This window comes from Rhinatrema bivittatum, chromosome 15 (assembly GCF_901001135.1).
Source record: "Rhinatrema bivittatum chromosome 15, aRhiBiv1.1, whole genome shotgun sequence".
NCBI classification, from domain to species: domain Eukaryota; kingdom Metazoa; phylum Chordata; class Amphibia; order Gymnophiona; family Rhinatrematidae; genus Rhinatrema; species Rhinatrema bivittatum.
The window spans coordinates 29,846,776-29,872,789 of record NC_042629.1 but is presented as its reverse complement, the minus strand read 5'-3'; the positions used below and the strand labels follow the sequence as shown (position 1 = coordinate 29,872,789).

Here is a 26,014-nt window from a genome sequence, read left to right as displayed (position 1 = left end):
AGGTGGTGATAGAAGCATAGAAGCATTTCAGAGACATGGTTAATATTTAGTTGGTGAGTGCTGATATTCAGCACCTCCCTGGCAAAAGTTAGCTGGGTAAGTCTGGTGGGAAAAATACCTGTCCTACAGATATGTACCACTGAGTATCCAGGAAAAGGTACCTGAGTAACTTTCCTGCTCACTGTTCCACAGAATATCTACCTCTCATTTATTATGTTCCGACAATAATGGACAGATATAAGGCATTGGATTGATGACACATTATGACAGCCTTTAGCATCTGTTTTTAGTTCTAGTAACAGCAGGATACAACTCTATCATGGGATTATCTCACCCAAGGTTGAATCACTGCTGTCCAGAAGTGCCTTATCCAATCAGTTAACCTAGTCACAGTCATACCAGCCTGGCAGGATTCTTGGGTTTTCACCTTCATCTGAGATAAGTATTATTATAGAAGGGTCAGTCCCATCCCATAAATGGATTTAATGAGCTTCCAGAGTCTTTAGTTTGACCCTTTCTGGAAGGATTTGTGTAGTTTGTCGACTTTGTTGAAAAACAGAGATAATTTCTCTTTGTCATGTAATTGGTTATAGCTTCACTCTAAATCCTCATCAAGTTTGGGAGTCCTTCAACCAGCCCAGTGGCCAGGGCCAACTCTAGAGCAAATGGCACCCTGGGCAAAAATCTGCTCCCTACCAGCTCTTCAACATAACAGATGATGCCAGCGGTGCCCAGAATGCCCTTCAGCTGATAGCGCTCCAGGCGACCAGCCAACATGCCTACCCAAAGGCCAGCACTGTCAGTGGCTTAGTAGTATTGTTGCACTCTGCTTTCAGAATGTTCACAATTTGATCCTCATTCCCCAAGTCAGGTCTTCCACTCCCTGGGTCATGTCAGGTCATGCTGGAAATGCCATAAAAGCAACATTCACAGTCACCCCTATCCCCCTCCCCCTCTTCCCCTGGAGTGTCGGTGGAGGATGTTGTAGTTATTCCTTAAGGGTAACACCTAGTGACCAGATTCAAGGCTCATGATTGCAGGGTTCTGGAAAGAGCCTGGGTGAATAACATCTGGACTAGGACTATTGCTACAATGACCAGACTAGGCATATTGGGAAAGGGATTAATATAAAATTGTAGCAAAAAAATCCCCAGGTAGTTATGAATGATGCTAGATCCCAGCCTGGTTTTGATTATTCTGATTGACCTGGACATACAAAAGTGCAGCGGTTCCTTGTTCTCCATCAGCTGGCGGGGTGAGCTCCATCAGCTGCCACGGGTCAGGTTAGGCGGGTTTGTGGGCGTGGCCTCCTTTTTCAGCAGCTTGCAAGATGAGTTCTGCCATCTGCTAAATATGGAATGGGCAGGCAGTGGCCTGATTTCAGACTGTGGAGTGAGTTCTGCCAGCCGTCCCATCCCGGCATAGCAAGTATTTTTTAAACTTGTGGGTTGGGCCAGCACTTCCTGGCTGCTGCTCTCACATGATTAGCAGCCAGGAAGTGCCAGTGTCCTCCCCATCCAAGTTTCAGCAGTCTTCATGGTGCAAAGCTGGTGGTGCCTTAACTACGTGGCCCCAGTTTCTTTAGCCTTGAGCTATGGCATATTCATGAAAAATCTTCTTGGAAGTCTGATGTAGATGTACCACAGCTGTTATGGTTATAAATGCCTCTCTGTTCAGGTTTTCAAATGCTTTCTTTCTTGGAAGCCTGATGTAGCAGCACTGCTACTTGAGGGGTTTAACTGCCGCTCCATGCAGGTTACCCCAATCCTTCTTTGCCATTCTGGGTAGATAAGCATACAAGATTCCATACTGAATTCAACACCTTCAGGCCGATACAGTTTAGCATGCAATTGACTGCGTGTTTTCACTGCGCGTCTATTACCCTTTATTCAGTAAGGGGTTTAGCGCGTCAAAAATGCATTGAAAGCGAGCGGCCAACTCACCACCCTGAAAACTAATAGCGCTCATCACATGCAAATGCAGGTTGATGAGGCTATTAGCTAGTCCCCGGGATACTGAAAATAAAATGTGCGGCCAAGCCGCACATTTTACACTCGGAAATGTGTACGGAAAATATTGCTTTTCTGTACACCCTCTGACTTAATATCATAACAATATTAAGTTGGAGGAACCAAAAATTAAAAAAGTAAAAAAACATCTGTCCGCCGGTTAGCATTTAGCAAAACGGACGCTCAATTTTACCAGCGTCCGTTTTCCTAACTCATGAATGTCAGCGGGTTTGGACACCGACGCCGGTAAAATTGAGCATCGGTTGTCCAGACCCGCTGACAGCCACTTCTACTGCTAATAAGAAGGTGCTAGGGACACGCTATTGTCCCTAGCACCTCCTTATTAGCGCGACTCCTCATTTAAATACTGAATCGCGCGCCCACTCCCCCTTGTTTCTTTCTGTATCGGCCTGTTAGCCTCCTTCTCCACATGTCTTACCACCACGTCAGGCCAGGCCTACCAGGTGTGCACACCATGCAATTGCACAAGGCGGCACACTCAGGGAGGCAGCCAAGAAGAGGATGAGGCCCGCGAGGCTACCGGTGGACCCCATCACATCGGCTGCCAAAGAAAAAAAGAAGGAGCCCATTCTCCTGCTCCTTCTCGGTGCCGGCATGCACTGTCCAAAACACGTGCAGCTAGTCAGTGCTCATTGCTGATCTTATAATGCATGAGATTAGCATAGAGGAAGTGCTAGCCCCATGAGATTTGATTAGCACAAGGGCCAATGCACAAGGAGGAGCAACAGAATGTCTCCCAAAGGGTGTGTGCGTGTGTGTGTGTGTGTGAACAAATGAATGAATGAATGAATGAATGATGAACGAGTGTCTTACTGGAGTGCGATATGTGTGAATGACAGCTTAGCCTGGGGGGCGTGGTGTGTGTGAATAGGAGTCTGACTGGTGTGTGCATGTGTGAATGGGAGCCTGGCTGGGGGGGGGGGGGGGGGGGGGTGTATGTGTGAAAGGGAGCCTGGCTGGGTGTGTGTGTGTTTTTGTGTGTAGGAACCTGTCTGGGATGTGTGTCTATAAATGGGACCCTGATTGGGAGGTGTGTGTTTCTGTGTGCATAGGAACCTGACTGGTGGGGGGGGGGGGGGGGTGTAGGGGGTGTATGTATATGGGAACCTATGTGTGTGTGTGTGTGTGTGTGTGAGAGAGAGAATGGGAATCTGGCTGGGGAGGTGGGAGTGAATGGGAACCTGCCTGGGGTTACAGCCACATATCATGTGCTCCCATTTATGAATGTTAGCGTAAAGGCAAACACTCAGTATTAAAGAACAAAGAATAATTTTTGCAGTCACCTACTCTTTTGGAGCAAAACACAAGCTTGCTAACGCTTTCAGTTTTTCTGTGTCCAGGCCCAGATTACAGATACCAGGCTTGGAAGGGATGAAGGGCCTACGTTAAACCTTTCAGAGTTCCTGTTTCCCCAGCAAAGGGGCAGTACGGACCAGAACAGCCCACACTGGACAATCACATTTTTCCTCTGTGGGTAATGTTCCCTCGCAGAAAATATTTGAAACTGACCGAGATATTTCTTTATGAAATTGGCCACTTGTATACGATCTTGCCCTCATTAGCATGGGGGTGTTACATTTAGACTTGCAGAAGTGATAGCCTTCTAAAGCTGGTTCTCTAATTTTTGTTTTCAGCTTTTAGCAAGCCTAGGATTTTGATTATCTTCCAACACACAATATGTATGTGCATAAATTTATATTGTTTGACTTATAATGAGTATTCCTTCATTTAGTTCACCTCCGGATAGGGGATTTTCTTTATGGTCAAAAACCTATATCAGACGTTTGTTCTCCAGATGCTGTGAATAAGTTCTATTGAATCAGTGTTAGCTGATGGAGTATCTTTATCCTGCAAGAACTGAAAATCAGAAACTACTGCAATGTTTCATATCTATGGTTGGAGCCCCATTAACTGTCACCAAGGCGCTCAAGTTGCTCCACAATGCCACTGCCCGTCTAATCTCAGGTTACAGCGAACGACGCCATATCTCACCTGTGCCCTGAGACCTCCACTGGCTTCCTGTGCAGCGGAGGATTAAATATAAAACTGTTGTGCTAGTAGGCAAATTGCTGGCCCTTGGGTGGGTTGCCATGGATTAGCGCTCCGCACAAGGGAGCTTGCTGGACGTCCCCTCGGGACGGCAGCTCAGGTTAGCAGACAGGAGGGAGCGAGCCTTCGCGGTTGCAGCTCCAACACTTTGTCTCAGGCACTTGGGCCGAGGGACTGCCCATAAAACCTTCAAGAAAATGGCCAAGATCTTTTTCTTTAAATTGGCCTTCCCTTGGCTTTTTGTCCCTTTACCAGGAAAGGTCTACGTTAATTATCCAGGATCAGACGTGTATACATTTGCTGCAGTCTTTGTACATGTCGCCTATATGCTTTAATTATATGTATATTGATTTGTACGCTGCTTAGGGCCTGGTGGCTTAGGGTGCTTAGGGTACCGCGTGGCTTTCTGGCAGGAGACTTTTGACTAACTCTGGGTTTTTGAATTTCACGTCCAAGTGCATTGTGAAATTTCTGGTCTCCGCTTCTCCCATTTTCAAATCGATCCTACGAGTGCCAGAATGCATCATGGAGGGAGCCAAAAAGTGAGAGACTGTCCTAGAGTGTCTCTGCAGCAACTGGGTCACTTGCTAACTCAGCACTGCATCAACGTACCTGGGAACTCTCCGGAGACTCAGGAAAGTTGCATCAATGGCGGGGCCTCAGGGGAGAAACGCTACAAAGCTGCGAGCTTCTCTCTTTACCGCTCCAGGCGCTCCCCTTCAGTAACGCTGCAGAGAGGGGAGAGGGTGGAGCGCACCCACTGCAGGCAGCATGGGGGGAGAGCTTGCAACTGGGATTCAGCTGACGCTCGAGAACGCCTGCGCAGGTTTGTGAGCGGTGACTTTTATAAGGGGGGTGGGAGGGAGGAGAGGAAAGAATGCTGGCGTCCTCCCTGGAGGGGAGAAGTGGTGCTGAGGGCAGAGATGGTGGGGATTGGGTGGGAGGGGGGTGGAACAGAGAAAGTTGATAGGATGAGGGTGAAAGGGGGTAATCTAGGGAAATATTTCTTTCCAGAAGGGGTGCTGGGTGCATGGAGGTGGTGGAGACAAGGACAGGATCTGAATTCTAGAAAGCATGGGATAAGCACAGAGGATCTCGGAGGGAATGACAGAGATTGTAAAGCTGAGCAGTTGGTGTGGATGGGCAGACTAGAGAGGCCATGATACGCATACGTTCCCTCCCCCACTAATCTCAGGGTGACCCCAGGTCCCAGGTATGTGGAGTTTTTGTGCTGCACCAACACAAGATATCAGAACCTGAAAAGGAGTCAGCTCACTGCATAAATAAAGCAAGACAAAGACACAATCCCCAATCTTGCATGCCAATGAAGGATCCACCTCACATCATTCTTCCCTTGATACTCACCCACACATTTTAAAGTGATAACACTACCAGACGTACACTGGTCTCTGTAATGGAAAGACAGGAGAGTTAGACCACATGGCAGCTTTCTGTAAGTTTCCCAGACAGAGAAGGCATTGGGGGTTGATTAAGCAACAATGGTGACCATAGTGCCATCAGTTGGGCAGTTTTTGTATGCAACACATTCATTATATTTACCAGAACGTCACAGAAAAGGTTTCATTCTGAAGCAATGCTAAGGGCCTGGCATAGGCCTGCAGGTAGGCCATGCATTCACAGTGGCTGTTTTCTTGTCTTGCTGGTCAGTGCATGTAATGGCCTGCGATGCATCATGTTTCCTAGACAAAGGGTCATGGGTGACTGCACCTGCCACATAGCTGTGGCCTCCTGAGTGAAGAAATGCAAATAAAATATTTGCTGCACAAAACAGCTAAAATATCTGAGCAAAAATATTTCAGAGTGTTTACAATAGTAACATTTTTGCTATATTTTTCCAGTGGCTGGGAAAGCAGTATAACCCAGACATACATTAGAACATAAGATATGCCATACTCAGTCAAATCCATCAAGCCCAGCATCTTGTCTCCAACAGTGGCCAAACCAGCAGATCCTAATAGGGAACTCCATTCCAAGTAATAAATGGAGACATCCCAGTCTATCTGGCTAATATTTGTTCATGGAACCATCCTCTAGAAAATTGTCCAAACCTTTTTTTAAACTCAGCTATACTACTAGCCTTCAGCAGATTGTAGGGCAATAAACTTCATAGTTCAATTGTGCATAAATTGAAAAATAAATTCTTAATTTTTTTTTTTTTTAAATCTGCTACCAGTTGCTTTCATAGGATGTCCCCTAACCCTAGCACTATTTGATAGAATAATAAACCATTCCCTAGTAACTTGCTTCAGACTATGCATACATTTATACACCTCTATTGTATGAGTAAAGACCCCCTTGGGATGGAAGAACGTATCATTTTCTTAATAGCATCCCCTGTAAGGCTGCTTGAGTGGTGAACTCCTGTCGCTTCAGGCAGGCAGAACGGGAGATCTAAGGATGAGGAGTGATTCTTCTGGTGGGCTAGGCCTTACAGCCTGGTGTCCTAGGATATGAAGGAGGCAGTATACCTCTCTAGTCCACAACCTGTCGGGTGAGCTTGCCTCAGGGATTTGTATCTTGTTTAAGGAATTTTGAATGCTATTTTTTGGTGGTTTTCTGGATCCCCTTGTACTTGCCCAAGAAGGAAAGGACTGAGATGAGAGAAGACCTGCTGTTCCCATCTCACACCCTGTGGATGGACAGTGATGGTTTTGTTTGGAGTGTTTGAGTATTTTCATGGGGGAGATCTTTTTTTTTGGGGGGGGGGGGAAGGAAGTTTGTTCTGTTGCCCTTCCTATCCAAGTCATGGGAAAATTGGAGGAGCTGTTTCCCTGCTGCATTCATCTGAAAGATCCCATATTGTTTAGCATCTGGAGAGGAGAACCAGCAGTAAGAAGTCTGGCATCTGGAGATCCCCACCAGAGACTCTGCCCTGGAAGGAGGACTGGAGGTTTTGGAGAACCTCAGCTTTTGTTTTGGAAGGGATTGCACCATATCTAGGATACGTTCTGCCACCGGGGATGCTTACTGCTCCATATCGGGGAGGGTGTCACCATTTCTGAGCTCCACTATCACAGATAAAAAGAGATTTGGAGAATTACTTTGCGACATGGATGTGACCGGAATCAAATGTGCATAGAGCCAGTTATCTACCTTGAAAGATCTGCAATATTGAGTTGGACACCCATCCAGAGTGTCCCATCTATTTATTCGGCACCTACATCCATCTGCATGATTCATCTAATGAGATAGCAAAGAGCCACTCCCACAGCTTTTGCCCTGGAGCTCTATCCTTCCCGCCGCCCAGTTCCACCGAATAATCCATGCCTCAGGGCTGCTGGATGGTCCAGCAGTTCCACCTGGGACTGAGTGTGATCCCGACCTTCTCCATTACATAACAGGAAAGAGGCTCCCTGTCCCCTCTCCAAGCTGAGAGCCCTAACATGTTCAGCCTTCTGGGAGCCATTCCATCCCTTTAATCATTTGTGTTGCCCTTCTCTGTACTTTTTCTAGTTCTGCCATATTCCCTTTTAAAGATGTGGTGAGCAGAGCTCAAGAAGGTCTGGTCCCATCTTTCATCAATAGACAGGCATTTTTATTTATTTTTTTATTTTATTTATCACTTTTCTATTCTGCAAAATCTGATTTCATTTTTATATTCCCAGTCCTATTTTCTATTCCTTTCCTAATATTGCCTAAACCTCGTGTTACTTTTTTGGCCGCCGCTGTACTGATAATTTGAATGCACCGAACACAACGCCAAGGTTCTTTCTTTGTGAACGGTAACTCTTAATATTGTGTGTACATAGGGGCTCATTTTCAAAAGGATTTACCCGTATAAACCCCAGTTTTATGCACGTAAACAGCCTTTTAAAAATTACCTGGGGGGGAGGGTGGAATTGTGAGCGCAAAAATATCCTCAGCTCCGCCGAGACCTTATGCTTCCAGCCCTGCTGCCTGAGCCACACCGGGAGGCGCCCTGGATCCCAGCGTAGCACAGTCCCAGCTCTGGAACCTGGGGTCTCGCAGGTCTCGCAGGTACTGGGTGTCAGGAGTGTTAGGGTTTGGGACCTGGAATGGGGGTAGGGGAAAGGAGAGGTGGGGACCTTATTTTCTGTTGGATTTACAGGGGAGGGGAGGGCCAGTGCCGATAGCTTAGTTTCACTTTTTTAAATTTCCTGCTGGAAGGGTTGGGGGCAGGACAGGCTCAGACAGCAGGGGGCTTTTGTAAAATGGATGGGAAAGGTGGGAATCGGGCCGGGAGTCCTGCGGCACAACCTTTCTGTTTTCTAAACAGACCCGACATCTATGTCAAGGACTACAGGAGCAGGAAGGGAAATGTGAGCTTGGAGAGCATTTCCACCGGGCCCTGTGTGCGACCGTGTCATTACTCCTCCTCCGCTCGAGCTTCCTGGCACCTCCGCAGTGCCACATTTCTCAGACGAGCATGAAGCTTACCGTGGATACGTCACCTGGTGGAGGGGCGTCATGTGGCCCAGGGTTGGTGGTGCTTGCGTGACAGAAACAAAGCGCCTTTGAAATTCCTCCTCCACTGCCACCAGAGGCAGAGACCCTGAGCTCACGTAACTGCAGATCACAAATGCAAGAGATTTCAGGACATGCCCAGGTCTGCCTCTCTGACAGGACCGAGGCCCATGCTTCATTTCCCATTATCAGTTCTGCTGCTGCCACCCCAGCCCCACCTAACCCTCTGTAGCACAAGTAAGGGTAAGTGGAAAGGAACGTTTTCAGTTAACACATAATTAGTGGGGGAGACCGACCTCCCAGGCCAGATGGACGCAGGAGAGGCCTTTTCCTGCCCCCAGTAAAATTAAGTGAAACCACAGCGGCGACCGCACGTTCCACCGCTCTTCAAAGACAGCCGGCACTGCAGGATCCCACCGCAGGGGCTGGGCAGCCACGGGAAGGAGGTGGGAAAGCTTTCCTCATGCAGTTACTCTCCCTTTCCTTACCTTGGGAATCCCAGCTGTTTACATGTCATGTTTCCATATAGCACCTTCCAGTCCTCGGAACAGACGGTTCTCCAGGAGCCAGATGTGAACACCTGCAGCACAGCATTTTTCCCACTCAGCCTGACTGAGATCACAAGGACACAAAGAGCCAGGGGAGCACAGTTAGAATATGGCCCGAGATTCTGCTCAGACATTCACCAAAGTCTGAATATCGTGCTAAAGACTGCCCTGACCTATTTCCTTTATGACTTGTTTAAATACATGCAGCTTGAGATTTTAGCAACACAAATGTTGCCAGCTTTTTAACTGTGTATATGTACACAGTTAAAATCAGATTTTAGCCAAGTAAATCTTTTGCATATTGGCCCCATAATAAATAAATAAGGAGCAGGCTGATTTAGTCCTAGTTGTGCCCTATTGCATGCATGGAGATGTAGTTCCTGTTATCTTAGGGAAGTGTAAAGATATAAATCCATGCATACTGTGCAGTGTAATCAGGACTAGATTAGCCTGTTCTTTATGACATATGTTCTTAATAAACTTAGGTCCCCTCATTTTTGACCAACCAAAGCCAGATCCAATCGACTTTACCAGCTGCCTAAGTGGAGTTTTCAAGCTTCCAAGGCTCATCAGTCTGCCACGTGAATGGAAGCGGGATCTCGTTCCCTTACCACTAACTTCTCCCTTTTCCATCTCTAAGCAGAGTTTTGGGCATTTTTTGCGCCAACTCTAAGATTTTTCCCCACCTTGGGGTCAAGCACGCCCTTATATAACCTATAATTTAGCCAGATAAAAAGGGGCATTCGGGGGTGGGGGGGGGGGGGCTGAGATATCCGGCTAACCTAGACTAATACGGGGTACATCCAGCCCGGTCAGCAGAGAACGTTAGACCTGCTTCTGACAGTTGTGAACCGGGATCGTGAACCCGGCCCCTGGCCCGATTGTACCTTCCAAACGAGCTTATCCTGCCTCCCCCCCTTTCCCACCCACAAGGAAAATAAATGTCGCTCCCACACCCCTTCCTCCCTCCTCTGCCTCTCCCCATCCCCCCGCTACCCGTTTCTTCTCAGCGGGGGGATGGGGAGAGGCAGAGGAGGGAGGAAGGGGTGTGGGAGCGACATTTATTTTCCTTGTGGGTGGGAAAGGGGGGGAGGCAGGATAAGCTCGTTTGGAAGGTACAATCGGGACGGAGGCTCGGTTTACAATTCCCGGGGGATTGTTGGGGGATGGGTTAGGATACCATGTATGGCTTGAATTATGCTTTGGGGGAGAGGAAGGGAGGGAAGGGGACGGGGGCAACATTTTTTCATTAGTTCAGTAGATGACAGCGCTACTTTTCTGAGATAACTGGTTAAGTAGCACTTTATCCGGCCACACAAGGTCGGATAATGAAAAGCCTTCACAATTATATTGAAACATAGCCGGTTAGGTTTTTATAGTTATCTGGCTATATGTACATGGATAACTTTAGGCTGGTTTATTCAACAGGACATTTCTACCACTGACTATATGGGACAAGTTATCTGGTTGACTTTAGCCAGATAACGTGTCCACTAGCCAGCCTACTGAATATGGACCTCTTGACGTTTTCTTTCAGACTGCATCAAGAGACTGCAAGATTCATTTCTGTGATTTTTATAAAGTTTTCCTGAGTTACAGTAAACATAAGAACAGGCCATACTGGGTCAGACCAAGGGTCCATCAAGCCCAGTATCCTGTTTCCAACAGTGGCCAATCCAAGTCACAAGTACCTGGCAAATAACCAATCAAACAGTTACCAACAAGGTTGTTGAAACAGATAAGTATGGGAAAATAAGTGTGGAAGCTTGCTGGGCAGACTGGATTGGCTGATTGACCTTTTACTGCCATCATTTTCTGTTTCTATGTTTCTAACTAAACATTAAATGAATAGATCTCAAGCTACTAATCCTTATTGATTAACAACAGTTTATGCACTTCTGCTCTAGCAACTTATTCAAAACTTTTTTAAACCCATCTACATTAGCTGCCGTAACCACATCCTCTGGCAATGAATTCCAGAGCTTCATTATGAGTTGAGTGAAAAATAATTTTATTTGATTTCTTTTAAATGAGCTACTTGCTTACTTCATGCAGTGCCTCCTAGTCCTTGTATTATCCGAAAGAATAAATAACAGATTCACATTTACCCGTTCAAGTTAATTCATAATTTTGTAGACCTCTGTCTTGTCCCCCCTCAGCCTTCTCTTCTCCAAACTGATCAGCCCTAACCTCTTCAGCCTTTTCTCATAGGGGAGCTGTTCCATCCCCTTTATAATTTTGGTCACCCTTCTCTGTTCTTTCTCCAGTGCAACTATATCCTTTTTGAGATGCGGCGACCAGAATTGTACACAGTATTCAAGGTGCGGTCTCACCATGGAGTGATATAGAGGCATTATGACATTTTCTGTTTTATTTTCCATTCCCTTCCTAATAATTCCTAACATTCTGTTTGCTTTTTTAACTGCCACAGCACACCGAGCCAACGATTTCAATGTATTATCCACTATGACACTTAAATCTCATTCCTGGGTGGTAACTCCTAATATGGAACCTAACATCGTGTAACCACAGCAAGGGTCCACATTAAATTTCATCTGCCATTTGGAAGCCCAGTCTTCCAGTCTCACAAGGATTTTATCAACAATTTTATCACAATTGGCTTGAGATTTAATTACTCTGCATAATTCTGTCTCATCCGCTAATTTAAGCACCTCACACATCATACCCCTTTCCAGATCATTTATAAATATATTGAAAAGCACCGGTCCAAGTACAGATCCCTGAGGCACTCCACTGTTTACCCTTTTCCACTGAGAAAATTGACCATTTAATCCTACTCTCTGTTTCCGGTCTTTTAACCAGTTTGTAATCCACGAAAGGACATTGCCTCCTATCCCATGACTTTTTAGTTTTCTTAGAAGCCTCTCATGAGGGACTTTGCCAAACGGCTTCTGAAAATACCACTTCAGGTGTCCAGCCTGCTTTATCCAAATTCAAGAACAAGGCTGCTGAGATGTGCAGGAGCGAGTAGCATTGTGAGAAAGATGGAGTGGAACTTGTGGGACTGGAGAGACTGTGCATTTATCCCTACCCTCATGCAGCTAGGGCCTCGCCGGTAGAACCTCAGCATCCCAGTGGTCAATGTGCAGGAAGAATGAGAAGCTTGGGAAGATAGGATTGGCCCTGAAACTGTGACTGGCCCCTATATTCTGGACATCAGCTGAAGGAGGAAAGAGGGCTCCCAACGTGGTATAAGAATAGAGGAGAAGCCTGGTGGTTAGAAGAGCGGGCTGTGAACCAGCGAATCCAGGGTTCAGATCCCACTGCCGCTCCTTGTGACCTTGGGCAAGTCACTTTACCCTCCATTGCCCCAGGCACACACTTGGACAGTATCTTTAAAACAAGCATGCGGGCACCCATAGAGGCATGCGAGCGGACATACATTGGAATTTAAACCATGCACATGCTCGCACGTGTATGATTAAAATAAGCCTGTATGCTCCTACCGTCAAGCTGCTATTCAAACAAATGTACTTCCTGTATCTTCCTTAGGACTTTGTAGGCTTTAACAAGCACAGGTAAGCAGATGTTAAAACATGCTTGCATGAAGGGCATTCCCAGTTTTACCAAGCAGTTTGCCCAATCTATCTCGAGGTCATCCAGACCCTCTGATTCCCTGCATGCTCCCCTGTTGACCTGGACCTGTCACGCGGTTAACAAGCCGCCGTGCGCTGCAGCCTCTGGTTTTAAAATGCGGGTTTGCGTGCGTAACTGTAGGCCCGGTCCGGAATGCCCATGCCCCATTCCTCTGCTGCCGCCTCCCTTTTTTTTTTTGCTCGAGCACGTGCATATCCACGAGTAATTAGTGGCTTTTAAAATCCACGGCGCTCACGCACGTCCCACATACTGGTGTACATGGACCTTTTAACGCGCGCAATGCTTTTAAAATTCACTCCTTAGATTATCAGCCCTCTAGGGATAGGGAAATGCCTACCGTATCTGCATGTAATCCACTTTGAAGTGCCAATAAACAGTTTTGTGTGTTTGTTTTAAATAGCTAGTATCAGAAGCAGGCAAAAGCTAAGAGGGGGGCCTTCCAGGCTTTTGCATCGAGTGTGTCACATGTATGATTTTTTTACCCGCCAGTGAGAGGTTGTATGTGTGCCCCCGGTGCAGAGAGCTTCTGTCTCTCAGATAACGAGTCCAGTCTCTGGAGGCTAGAATGGCAGGCCTGCAGTCTCTGGGGCAGACAGAGAGGTAAGTAGATGAGACTTTCAGGGACATAGTAGCCAAGTCCCAACTCCAGTCTGGCAACCCTGGTGCTGCCTTGGAGGAAGAAGGTCTCATGGTCAGAGAGCATCAACTTGGCGCAGCAGGAAAGGATCCTGTAGCAAGGACCTACTCTCCAGGTGGTGCATTGTCCTCTCACACTGAGGATGGGTCTCCCAGGGATACTGCCCAGGAGGGAAGGGTTAGGTCGGCCATCATAGTTGTTGCTTTGATTGGTGATATGTACTTTATTTTACTATTCTCACTGCCTCTGGAAGGTAGACCCACAACCCAGATTATTACTATTATTCATTATTACATTTTAAGGGCATGTCTGTCCCAAATTTTCCTGAGGATCTCTAGTTGAGTAAATTTATAGTATGTATGCTGTATGCACCAGGAATTTGGTGGGACATATAACTAAAAGTCCTTGTAAAGCCTTTTGCATTTCGGTTCAAGGCTAGGTGACACTTATAGAAAGTATCCGTAAAATCTTTAATTTTGATCAGACTGATGAGATTTTAGATTATTGAAAATCCCTTTGGTACCTTTTGAATTAAGGTGATAGACTGAGTGATAGTCTTTTGTAAAAAGTCTCAGTAATATCTTTAGTAAATTGTGGTTAGAGACAGGATGAGGCTTTATAGTTTAAAATCCCTGTAATTCCTTTGTTTGTTGTTCAAACCTGGGGACATGGTAGTCATCTATTCTAAATGAATATATTGTACTGATCAGCTAGTTATGGTTTGTTTAAATTGGCAGAAATCTTTCCCTTGTGTGAGCAGTTTAGAAAGACAAAGATATTCTGACTTGTTTTGGAATTGGTACACAGTAAAACAATCCCTCATTTAATACATCTCGCATCTGATTTAAGCTCCTTCTGATCTCTTTGCATGCTAGCCTGTGTCCTAGTAAATGTGTGGCTTGCCCATAACTAGAACTGACACCTATCAACTCTAATTTTTGTATTTAATGAAACTTGACTACATACCTTTTCCTGTTTATTCTCATTAAACTCCTTATTGTTCAGTATCTCTCAAATCTCTTTTCTTCACATAATAAAGTATTTCTATATCTAAGGTTGCACATTTATAGGAAAAAAAATATAATCAATAAAAGACCTTGTTCCTTTTATTGATCTCTCTCAGCAGTCTCAAACTTGGAAGCATTTGATTTCAAAGTTGTTAAAAGATTTAGTGCATGCTTATTATAAGAGAAAACGTGGCCTATTCGAGTTTGAGCCCACTGATTTGTCAGGCCATGGCATCCAACAACAAATGAGAAAATATATCCAGGAACTCAAGACAAAGAATTTTAAAAAATGCCTATTTATGCAAGGAATCTGCAGCTGTTTAATCGTGATTAAAAAATGACAATACTGGCCTTTCTAATCAGTGTTTACTTTCAAAGGATTTAGCTCAGATCTCCCTTATCATGCACAAAGGACCCAAGTGATAAAGTGAAGAATTAAAAGGACTTAAGCATTTAAAGAGCCAATTGGCATCCCAGGAACAGATTAACAACTCAGTGTCCTAGCCAAAGGTTTACATTCGCCCTACTGTCTTCCGAGTAAGACAGAAGTACGCAAGGCAAGGCTAAGACATGAGAAAACTACAGGACATGGTGATCAAATGGAAGAAGACACTGCCGCCAGTCCAGGGAGCACAAACCATGGCAGCAGGTCCATATTTACACTCTTCTGATTCAGATGAGGAATGCACTGAACTTGTAAAAGTGGTGTGATATGACTCCTTAAAGCAAAGTGAGGTTGAAAGGATGGCTGAGAAAACTGCTCCTGTGCCTCTTAATTCAAATGAACAGATATACCGACTCATTGGGGTCTAGGGAAGTATAGATCGGAAAATTCAAGTTTTCACAAGCTCATGTAAATTTCATTTTAATTTTCAAGAAAGCTCATCGCCCAGTAAAAAATGTTGCTAACTGTGGTTTTTATGGTTTATCATAAGGCTTGGGGGTAACCTGCATGGAGCGGCAGTTACTACCTCAAGAAGATTGCTGGGCAGACTGGATGGACTATTTGGTCCTTTTCTGCCATCATTTCTATATTTCTATGTTTTCTTAGGAACCCATACCACTTGGTGGCAAGGGCGATATAACAATTGTTCCACCTAAACCCCATCCAAGTGCAGAGAACTATTTTACCTACTCAGTGTTAGCTCATATTGATTTGTTAGCTTTTGTCATGCTTCTGTTTCACTTTCTGCTTTCTTTTACCTAAGTCTCATTACGGGAATTATTGTCAGAATGTGTACATTTGGTTGGGTTAATTCTGCAGGTGGAGGCTATCCCTATCAGGAAGTATCCTCACCTTTCCCTGAGGTAAAAAACCTTGTCATCCTGAGTTTTTGCTCTGTACAGAAAGAGCCTATGGTCTTTTCGCTAAACATCACTCGAGCACAATGGACATCACCTTGGTTCCACTTCTCCTGAAAGAACACAATTGAAGACTTCCCCCGAGACTATTTTTTCCCAACATGCATTCTGCACATGCTAAGGTAACAACTTTCTATTCCACAATGGGTGATAAAAAATAGAAAAGTATCTACAATTAGTAAGTACATTGGAGGGTTTAGAAGAAGCCTCATTAACTGCATGTTGTAAACGTAATGGACTTGATTAGTTTAAGTCTGACTTCTCTGGTTAAGGATGGATTCAGAAGCTAGGCCTTTAGTGGACTCAGGGTTCTCACACTGACCCACATCACATAACTATAACAAGTGTGAGAGCGGAAGATGTAAACATACAGGATCTGTGGCGGGGAGCTAGAATTGCAAGGACAGCATTTTTTTTTTTTAAATGCATATATTTCTCAAAACATAATTTCAGAAGTGCATACAAAAATGGTATAATGAACAGAGGTAGGGGAGGGAGATGACAGAGGGTCAGACAGCAAGAGAGAATCCTCACAGACAGAAGTAATACAGCTGCCTTAATAACCGTATGAAAGTATTTATACTACACATTATTATCATTGCACTATTGCCTTTGCAGTATCTATGTATTCTGCCTTGCTTTCTGGAATGTAATTTAGCATTAATAATAAGCACTGCTTACCCTGATATTTCAGAATGTGAGTGCTTGAGTATGGCTTTGTATTTTCTTAAAGAGCAGATCCTGTCGGGAGGGAGGAAGGGGGCCTGCAAGTTACTGCTTTGTGTCTTGAAGTAGTGGAGCTCAATGGGGGAGTTGCTCGGGGGATACCGGCCTTGTGTCTTGAAGTGGCCAATCTGACCAAGGGAATTACCCGGGGGATACCAGTCCTTTGTGTCTTTAGGTTTTACCACATCTACACAGAGTGAACCTGCAACAGTAAGGCAAAACCTTCAGAACCGTGTTGGGACTTGTGATGCACTGAAAATATTCTCATTGTCTAAGGACGCCATCTCCAGGAGACGTTAAGTAATTATGACTGATATTCTGAGCATCATTTTGAAACCATGATTTCTTTTTTTTTTCTTTTTTTTAGAGATTTTGCTGACACTAGGATATTGATTTGATCACTGCCTTATTGCATAAGCGAAAAAGACTGGCATAGGATGACATGGGGTGGAGTTCTTCACTAAAATCTATTGTGGTGAAGCTCCAGGTTTGATGTCTTAAAAATAAAATTGTATGTTATTAGGTTTGATTAATTTTGCATTCACGTTATTTTTGGCATTGAGTCATGGATCCCACCTTTTTTACGGGGCAACTTTAAATCAATTGAATTATGGCATCAAGTGCAGTCCCTGTGCCACATAAAATCATATTCAATAATTCATGCTTATGTGGCAGGGTCACCACAAATGGTTGTCCCAATCCCCATGAGCTTACCTATTCATAGCTGTGCGGTTTAACTATGAGCCTTTTGTTGAGTGTTGGGCTGGTTCTTACAGTGTGTCATAGTTGTACAGCAAATGTGCTGCTTCGTACTGTTTCCTTTCTTCCTAAGAACTGAGGGTGTGCCAGAGGAAAGCTTTTCAGTTACCCCAGGGCTTGCCTTGTGCTGTTGAGTGACTGTCTCTAAATAAACCAGGAAATGCAGGCAGCTGAAGCCACAGGGACAAACCTAGCTGCTCTGCCTCCAATGACATCGCGCTGAGTGAGAGAGCAACTACTGCAGGAGCCAATCAGAGCAGCAGGATCACCAAATACTTTTTGAGTTTTTCTTCCCAGGTAAATCTTTAAGCAGTTGGGTCATCAGGGAAGCATCTGACTAGGCTGGAACCTGAGCGGATGACTGAAAGGGCAGAATTGCTACAGCAGCTCCTGTTCAAGCAGCCTGAGAGCAAGGAAAGGAAAGGAACGGCTGGAAGGCAAGAGAGCAAGGGAATGATCCCCGCTGCAACGAGATCTTCACCTAAGGCTTCCCCATAGGCCAGGCTCGGATTGAGGGCCTATCCCCCTGGACAGAGATAAGCATTATATAACTAGCCTACGCAGTGTTCCAGCAAGAGGAGGAACAAGCTTTGGACTGCAGTGTCCCCTGCTTCAAGCAAGGCCCAGACTACCTCCATAGGTACAAGCAGCTAGGGCACTCATTCAACGTGCCAGGGACCTGCTTAACTGTGTTTTGGCTTTTACGTCCGCCCCTCAGCAGTGGAAAGAGCAGAGGATTGCGTTTTTGCCCTCAGGAAGTAAACACTCCATTGGATACGGCTTTCAACTTTTGTGCACGCACCTTCTATTTTTTCCAAAAGTAGCAAAGGGCCCAGGTTTTTTTTATTTCTTCTTCGGTTTTTGTGTGCACGGGGTTTTACTAAGGACTTTGAGACTTGGGATGGAATCCAGGGGTAACTAATGACAAACCTCTGCGGTAGGGAGGTCACTGCTAACTGGTTCTGAATAAGCCATACTGCTGTTATCACCACAGTTGCTGCGTCTATATTTACACTGCATAACAACTGAGCATGTTTGGCACTGCTTTTATTACTGTGCATATACGGTACTGTGCCTTTGCTACTTATCTTGTTTTCCACCCATTCATTCTTCTTACTTGATCATAAGTTCAAGGCAAAACATTTATAATTGTCCTTTCCTGTGTGGTGATTTTATATGTTACATGGTGTTGCGAGCAATGGGTTCCTAAGAAGGGACATCAAATGCGGTATGGGGGTGGGGATGCAGTCTTCCCACTTTCAAGGCGAGCGAACCCACAAAGATTTATCTTAGTATTTTCTTCTATGGTTAACAACCCCTGCCTTAGTCCGGGTAACCTTAACTACCTCAGGGAGGTGCTACACTTGCATTGAAATTGATTAGCTTGGGACGTGACTGACTGCTTACTGAACCAAGCATTAAGCATATGCATGTGGTCAGGGAGAAACTGAAAGGAACTTGGATATTTGTGGGTAACTAAAAACTAATTAGAAAACAGGTGCCAAGTAAGAAAATGGTATTCTATGATGTCCATATTCAGCCGCTACGAGGTTCTGGCTAATTAATGCTATATATTCAGCAGGACAGTCACTGAATATACCCAGCTGAATACACCCAGCTATCTTAAAGTTAGCCCGATAAGTTTATCCGGCTAACTTTAGGACAGCTCTTCGAGCGACCAACTTAACACCTCCCAGTTACGCCTTCGGAACGCCCCCTAACTTATCCCTCCAAATTCTAGCCAGATAACTTATTATCCAGTTAAATGCCCAAATTTTCATTCAGCTGGCTAACCGCTTTTACATATGGACCTCCCACATCATCTAAAACATCATGAGGTGCATCTTCCTGAATGTGATCGATATGAGAAAGAAATCCTGGTAATATACTGGAGATATTATATATAATCAAAGCAGAAGGACCAAGAGAGTAAGTCTCTGGGGAAGTGTTTCAGTTATTATGTTCTTTCTAGAGAAGTGGAAATACTTGGTGTCCATTGTGCTTGTGTGATCTTTAATGAAGAGACCACAGTTTTTTTCTGTACAGAACAGAAATTTACGATGACAAGGTCTTTTCCCTCTTGGAAAGGGGTGTGTGTGTGTGTGTGTGTTGATGGAGAGGATTACTTCTGAATACTGTTATACTCCATCTGTGGAATTAGCTCAACCAAATGTGCAAATTCTTACAATAATTCCTATAATGAAACTTAGATATAAGACAGCACAAATAGCAGCAATGTGAAACAGAAGCATGATAAAAGCAAGCAAACATGGAATTCACTAAGCAGTACAAATAGAGAAGGGTGACCAAAATGATAAAGGGGATGGAATGATTCCTTTATGAGGAAACGCTAAAAATGTTAGGGTTCTTCAGCTTGGAGAGAGAAGGCCGAGGGAAGATATGATAGAAGACTATCAAATAATGAGTGGAATGCAACAGGTAAACATGAATCAGTTGTTTAATCTTTCAAAAAGTACAAAGACTAGGGGACATTCAATGAAGTTACTAGGTAATGTTTTTTTTACTCATAATTAAACTTTCAAATTTGCTGCTGGAGGAAGTGGTAAAAGCTGCTAGTGTAACTGGGTTTTAAAAAGGTTTGGAAAAGTTCCTGGAAGAAAAGTCCATAAATCATTATTAAGGTGGACTTGGGAAAATCCACGGCTTATCTCTGGGAGCAGCATGGAATCTATCAACATTATGGGATCCTGCCAGATACTTGTGTCCTGGATTGGCCATTGTTGGAAACAGGATATTGAGCTTGATAGACCTTTGGTCTGACCCAGTATGACAAATCTTATGTTTTTATGTTCTTAACTAAATAAAAAGAGCACAATTCCTTTTTGCAAAGAATGGGATAAAACTCATCATTTACTTAATATATATATATATATATAAAATATATTTGAGAGAGTGTACAAAAAACACCCTCAGACTACCTTAAAGGACCTGGCACAGCTTTCTTGCCTGGTCTTCCTTAAGGTTGAGACCCACAGGGAATCTTGGGTGAAGGGAGGAGATATTCATCAGGATATAAGACTTCAGGGCCTAGAAGGGTTAAGCGGCCCCGCGGAAGAGACAGAATCTCACCATATGAGAAGAGCTGCTACCTTTAAGGTTTGAGGCTGACATTGTTAAGACCTGCTATGTTTAGATTTGGGATGCCTGAAGTCAAGGTGAGCTGCTTCTAAGTAATTGTTTTGCTTTGCCAAATCCTTTGTGAGATACCTGAAACCAAGGTGAGCTTCTTAAGTTGTTTTGTTTTGCTGTGCACTGCAGTTTTGTTTGTTTTCACTGTAAATAAAATGTGCTTAAGGAACAGCCAGAGTCCACCTCCTTTTTATCTCTGGCTGTTCCCAAGCTGCTACTGCTTGAGTTACCCCACAGATATTATATAGGACTAATCAAATATACAGCAGAACTAAATAAAATGTAGCGGTTACCATCCAACAGGAAACCTTTTTCAGGCAGTGTCCCAGCCAGTAATACCTGAAAACAGAAACCTAGAAGCACACATATTCATCATATGGTTTCAGTTGAGTGATATGTGTCCAGCAATGCTGGTTGTCAGGCATTTGAATCTTGTACAGATTTGGATCTAATGCATCAGTGATCAAATATGGTCCATTCCACTTTGCTGCATCGAGGTAACGTTTAAGCTAGGGTTGAGAATAATGACCTTACTTCTGACCTGAAGTGGCCTGAAGTCACAGCCTTTAGCATATGCATCCTGCAAGTAATCCCTAGAATTTTCTCTGTTAGCTACCACAACAGTCTGTCTTTCTTTCAAATCTTCCATACATCACAGAAGATCAGGGCCAATTCAAGCCAAGATCCCAAGAGTATTTCCCTAAAGTCCTGTTTTGCCGATACCTATTCCAAAGCATTTTGTGATTTCTAGTCCTACCATTCATAATGATAAAACTGAACTAAAATCCCAGAATGACCTGCAGTGGAGGTTTGTAAAATAAGGTGGTATAAAGTTGACCCGTGAAGCCACCTGCTCCCTGGTCGCCCTAGGGCAGAAATCCAAAGTTTGCTGATACTATGGATTGCAGACAGTATTGCTGAGCATTTGTTCGCTTATCCAAAGCAAGGATTCAGTTATTACATGTAGGTGTTATGACCGTCGGTCGCAGACAGCTGCGACCGATTCAACTCACGTCATGTGCTGCCCTGCTCTCCTCACCAGGTCTACTCGCAGCTGGGGCTAGCCGCTACCACCGCATACCTCCGGGTTCTCAAGGCTCCTCATGGCAGCCGGGACACCACTGCCACCCACACCGACTCTGGGCTTTCCTAGGCGCGCGCGTGCACCACCGGGTCTCCCTTTGAAGGCCCAATGGCGGGAACCTCAGGGGCGTCCCCGACTGATGACATCACAAGGTTGAGATTCTTAAGCGCCGCCTTCACCCTTTGCTAGCTGACTTGGCAATGAGTTCCTTCACTACTGGTGCTTGCTCCTGTCTCCTCGGACCCATGGTTCCTGTATCGGATCTACCTGCGACTCTGGACTCTGGCTCGGGTACCCACTCCTCGGGGGCCTGCTTGTGCTCCATTTGGAGACCTTGTCTCCAGGCATCCCCCGCTCCTTGGGCTAGCCCCTGCACCTTCCCGTGGTCCTGCCTGCCGGCCTTCCTGCTCCTCTAGGTTGTCCCTCGAACTGCCTTACTGCTTTGGAGATTAGACTCTGAGCTTCCTCGCTCCTCGGGGCAGTGCCTACGTTCTACACCAGCGACTGTACTCTGCACCTCCCCACTCCTCGGGGTAGTGCCTCCGTTTCTCTACCAGAGATTCCATCGTGGCAGCCCCGCTCCTCAAGATTGCTTACATCACTACTTCGAAGATTCGACTCGGGCTTTCCCGCTCTGCGGGACAGCCTACGTCATCACACCAGAGCCTCTCTCGCTACGCTGTCCCGCCCCCTCGGGACAGTCTCTGCCGCATTCCTCCAGAAGTTCCTGTCTCATGCTCCCCACTCCTCGGGGCCTGCCTAGCACTTCTCTGTCGGAGGTTCCTGCTCTGGTACTTGCATCTCCAGTTCTGCCTGAATACTGTGGGTCCCCTCTGAACAGTGTCTCTTGCCCCGCTCCTTGGGATCCCTCACAGTACTCTCTCTACAAGCTCCTGCGATCATGTGGCTGTGACACAAGATGCTCTATTTCTCTACCACCTCTACGGTATCTCCTGCTGCAGCTGACCTCGCCTCCCGATGTGTGAGGACCTGTGGGGCTCCTCCCCGCAGGTGGTATCAACCCTCACTTTGGACCAAGGATCCACGAAACCCACGAATCCTAACACTAGGAAAGCTGCAGTGAGTGCTGTGGAGTTGTACTTTTCTCCATTAGATGAAACTGTAATCACTGAATGCTCTGTTTGGCTTGGCTAATACACAGCTCTTGGATTAAAAAAAATGATTACTCAGAATTGTTAATTTCATTTCCACTACAACAAGCAAGGAAACCCCACAAAAATCCTCTTAACAGTGAATAGAACAAATTACCGCATCTGTACTCATCCTCCCCTTCTGGACAGTTGAAGACCCCATCACACCTCGCTGATTTCATAATACATTTCAGGGATGTTCGGCATCGAAGCTTCCCCGGGCAACCATAGTGCACTAATGACAAGGATAGAAACAGAATTGTACACATATAATATTTTCCTTTCACAGTCACTAAACAGTATAAAGGCACTGGGACAGAGCCTACACACTCAACCAGACCTACAGACAGATGGGCCAGGCAGCCTAGATGTACTGAAGCAATGAAAAGAACTCAAGGGACAAAAGACTTATGTCTGTAAACAAAGTTACAGACATAAAAAGAAACACAAAAAACGAGTGTTCTTGGGGCAGAGCTGTAGCAGAGAGAGGGGAAGAGCCCCATGCAAAGCAGCCCTTACCTTCCAGAGCCCTAGAAAAGGGACCAGACGAGAGAGAGAGTCCAGTGTGTGCAGAGAACTGCAGCGAGACAGATGTGACACAGATCCAGAGAAGATTTCTTCAAAGGGGCTCTTGGCCAGAGAAGTATCAGGGAGAGAGAAAGGTATTGGGGGCATAGCATGAATGCCTATAGAGAACCTCACCAAATGTTTGCTTTGAAAATCCATGGGTAATCGCCCGAGTATGCGCACAAATTACCGTGCACAATGTTACACCTGCTCCAAGCAGGGCGTAACTTGTGTAGGGCAACTTGTGCACACACTAAAAAAGTATGCACTTAAGTCGCAACTCCGCCCCAGCTCCATCCCCTAGAATGTCTCTCCTTGGTGCACGTAAACGTACACGCATTATATTCCTTATATTATGAAAACATGTTACTTTGATAGCAAAAGTTTAACCAAATATAAATTTATGTGCCTCTCTGTAAACCGTTGTGATAGTGTATTACTAAACAACGGGATAGAAAATATTTTAAATAAATAAAATAAACACATGAACCACATGTTTTATGCATGAAAATGGCTTTGAGAATTAGCCCCATTTAGAGTAAGGCTAAACAATATTTACATAGTCATGTAGCAAGAGCAGGAATAGCAGGGCTCATGGAGTAGGGGAAACCCATGGCCAGAGGCCAAAAGTGCTCTTAATCCATCCCTAGTCAAAGGACCTTCTCATAGCAACTGATCTTATAATATAGCAGTAATAAAGGCAGAAAAGGCCCAAATGGTCCATCCAGTCTGCCCAGCAAGCTCCTGGTAGTTTTTGCCATGCTGTGCAGGTTACCCCCGTGTTTCTCTTAAGAGTAGCAACTGTCGCTCAGTGCAAGAGACAAATATCCAGGAATATGGTGGGCTCTAGTAGATTAAGGCCTGGAGTGAAGAGACATCCTCTGTCCACACTGATACTCTTACATAATGCCTTTTCTGCATTGGAAACTGAAGCTGCTCCTCCAACAGACAATAAGTGGATGTCTGTACAGGAAGAAGTCACCCACTGCAACCAAAAACCTCATAAAAGAAAGCTCCTTCTGATAGGAGACTCAATCATTAGAGGAACTAATTTGGGATCTCTTTTCAAAGGCAACCCAAACATGAAATGCCTTCCAGGATCTTGAGCTGGTAGAAATGCAAACCAGATCATCGGTGCAATTATAGAAAAAGTAAAGACTCTCATATCTGGAGAAGAAAAGGGTGCATGGGTGTAACTTGCTGGTGCAAAAGTTACTACCCTTAACCAATAAGTCTTGATACTTTTGATGCAACAGCAGCATTGCTCTCCAATGGCAGAGGGAAAAGGGAAGATGAATTCAGACAACAACCGAGGGCCCCCAACTTTTATAGTCTGGGGTAGTCTGCACCAAGCAGTAATTGCAACCCTTAACAGAAGGCAAGGGATTACTACCCTTAACCAATAAGCCTTGAGGCTTTTGACGCAACTACATCACTCTTCACTTTGATGATAGTTGGAGGAAGGGTAGAAGAGGAATTGGATTCAGATAACAACCAACACGGGCTCTGATTTGTATGGTCTGGGGTATTGATATGCAGACATAAGTGAAAAAGCATCAGCATTGTCTGAATTTTCAGGAAGGCTCATCACCCAGTAAAAATGATACTAGCAGTACATTTTTTATGAGTTATCATAAGGCTTGGCAATAACTGCACAGAGAGGAGTAAAATATGAATGGACTCACTGAGACTGTCAAAAGGGCTTATCTAGTTACAGAATTACATGGCTTAGTTGAAATGGGAAAACAAGCCTCTCACTGAAGCCATTACATACCCCTAACAAAGGAGAGGATGAGGGAGGGATCTTCAGTGGCAGGAGGAAAAACAAACCTTTGATGAAAAGGAAGATGAAGGAATATGGGACACAGAGAGAATAGGAGATAGGAGCCTCTGGCAACAGAAAGGCAAAAAGGAGACCCATGCTGGCAGGGTGATAGAAGAGGTTTCCAATGACATGGAAGAGCACCAAGATTGAACTACTAGGGACACTGTTATAATCAAGAACACCCCCTCTTGGGCCTAATTTAATAAATATTTTCCTTAGACCCAAATGGGATAAAATTGTTTAGAAAACAGAAATGTTTTTGACCTGTCACTATGTATAACACTTTCCTCTTTAAGGAAGCATATGATCTACCTGCTTAGGGTTTCTTTTGAGTGCTCTGTAGCTGCTCAGTATTGCCCTTACAATACCTAATAAAATTTAGCAATATAAGCCCCATGTCTGTTTAACACTGACCTTATAAAGCTTAGTATCTTGAGCAGTATCTGCATTTATGTATGGCTGTTTTATTTTGTTCCCATGGTTTTGTATTTACTCCTAATGTGTTTTTGGAGTTTGTTTGTTTTTTGCTTTTTCTGTTGTTTTTATTGTACCCTACCCCCCCCCCCCCCACCCCCAAACTGGGTAATAAATATTTTAAATAAATTCCACCGAAAGGTATTATGGGTGATGTTATGCAAGAAATGATGGTATCACCAGTGCCCATGCTGAAATTAGCATGTGAGAAGGACAAGAGAAAAAGTGAATAGCTGCAAAAAAGGGAAGAGATAGGGACAAATTTACTAGCAGCTGGGACTGTCTGGCAGACTACAAGTAAATTAGTAACTAAAATTGGAAGTCATAGCAGAAACGCAGACACTCATGTAGCCAGGTCTGTCTGGCAGGCTGTGATAACAGAATTACTTAGCAGCTGGGTCTGTTTGGCGAGCTGCTAGTACATGGAATGCCCTCCTGGAAGAGGTAGAGACGAGTAATGGAATTCAAAAGGGTTTGGGATAAACACAGAGGATCCCTAGTGGCTAAAGGATTGAAATGAAGATAAGAGGTAACTTGCATGGGGGTAAACAGCACAGACGTGCAGATACTACCCATTAAAA

General features: G+C 44.8%; 1 protein-coding gene across 1 annotated transcript in view; it reads right to left on the bottom strand.

Annotated features, from left to right (window-relative positions):
* The window catches only part of TMPRSS3 (transmembrane serine protease 3), a 121,846-nt gene that overhangs the window by 32,617 nt on the left and 63,215 nt on the right, over positions 1–26,014 (bottom strand). The window contains exons 3-6 of the mRNA XM_029579209.1: positions 22,686–22,802; positions 9,014–9,137; positions 8,499–8,627; positions 5,445–5,488 (exon numbers count right to left, since the gene is read on the bottom strand). Of these exons, the coding sequence (XP_029435069.1) occupies positions 5,445–5,488; positions 8,499–8,627; positions 9,014–9,137; positions 22,686–22,802 (414 nt within the window). The remainder of the gene's footprint in view (positions 1–5,444; positions 5,489–8,498; positions 8,628–9,013; positions 9,138–22,685; positions 22,803–26,014) is intronic.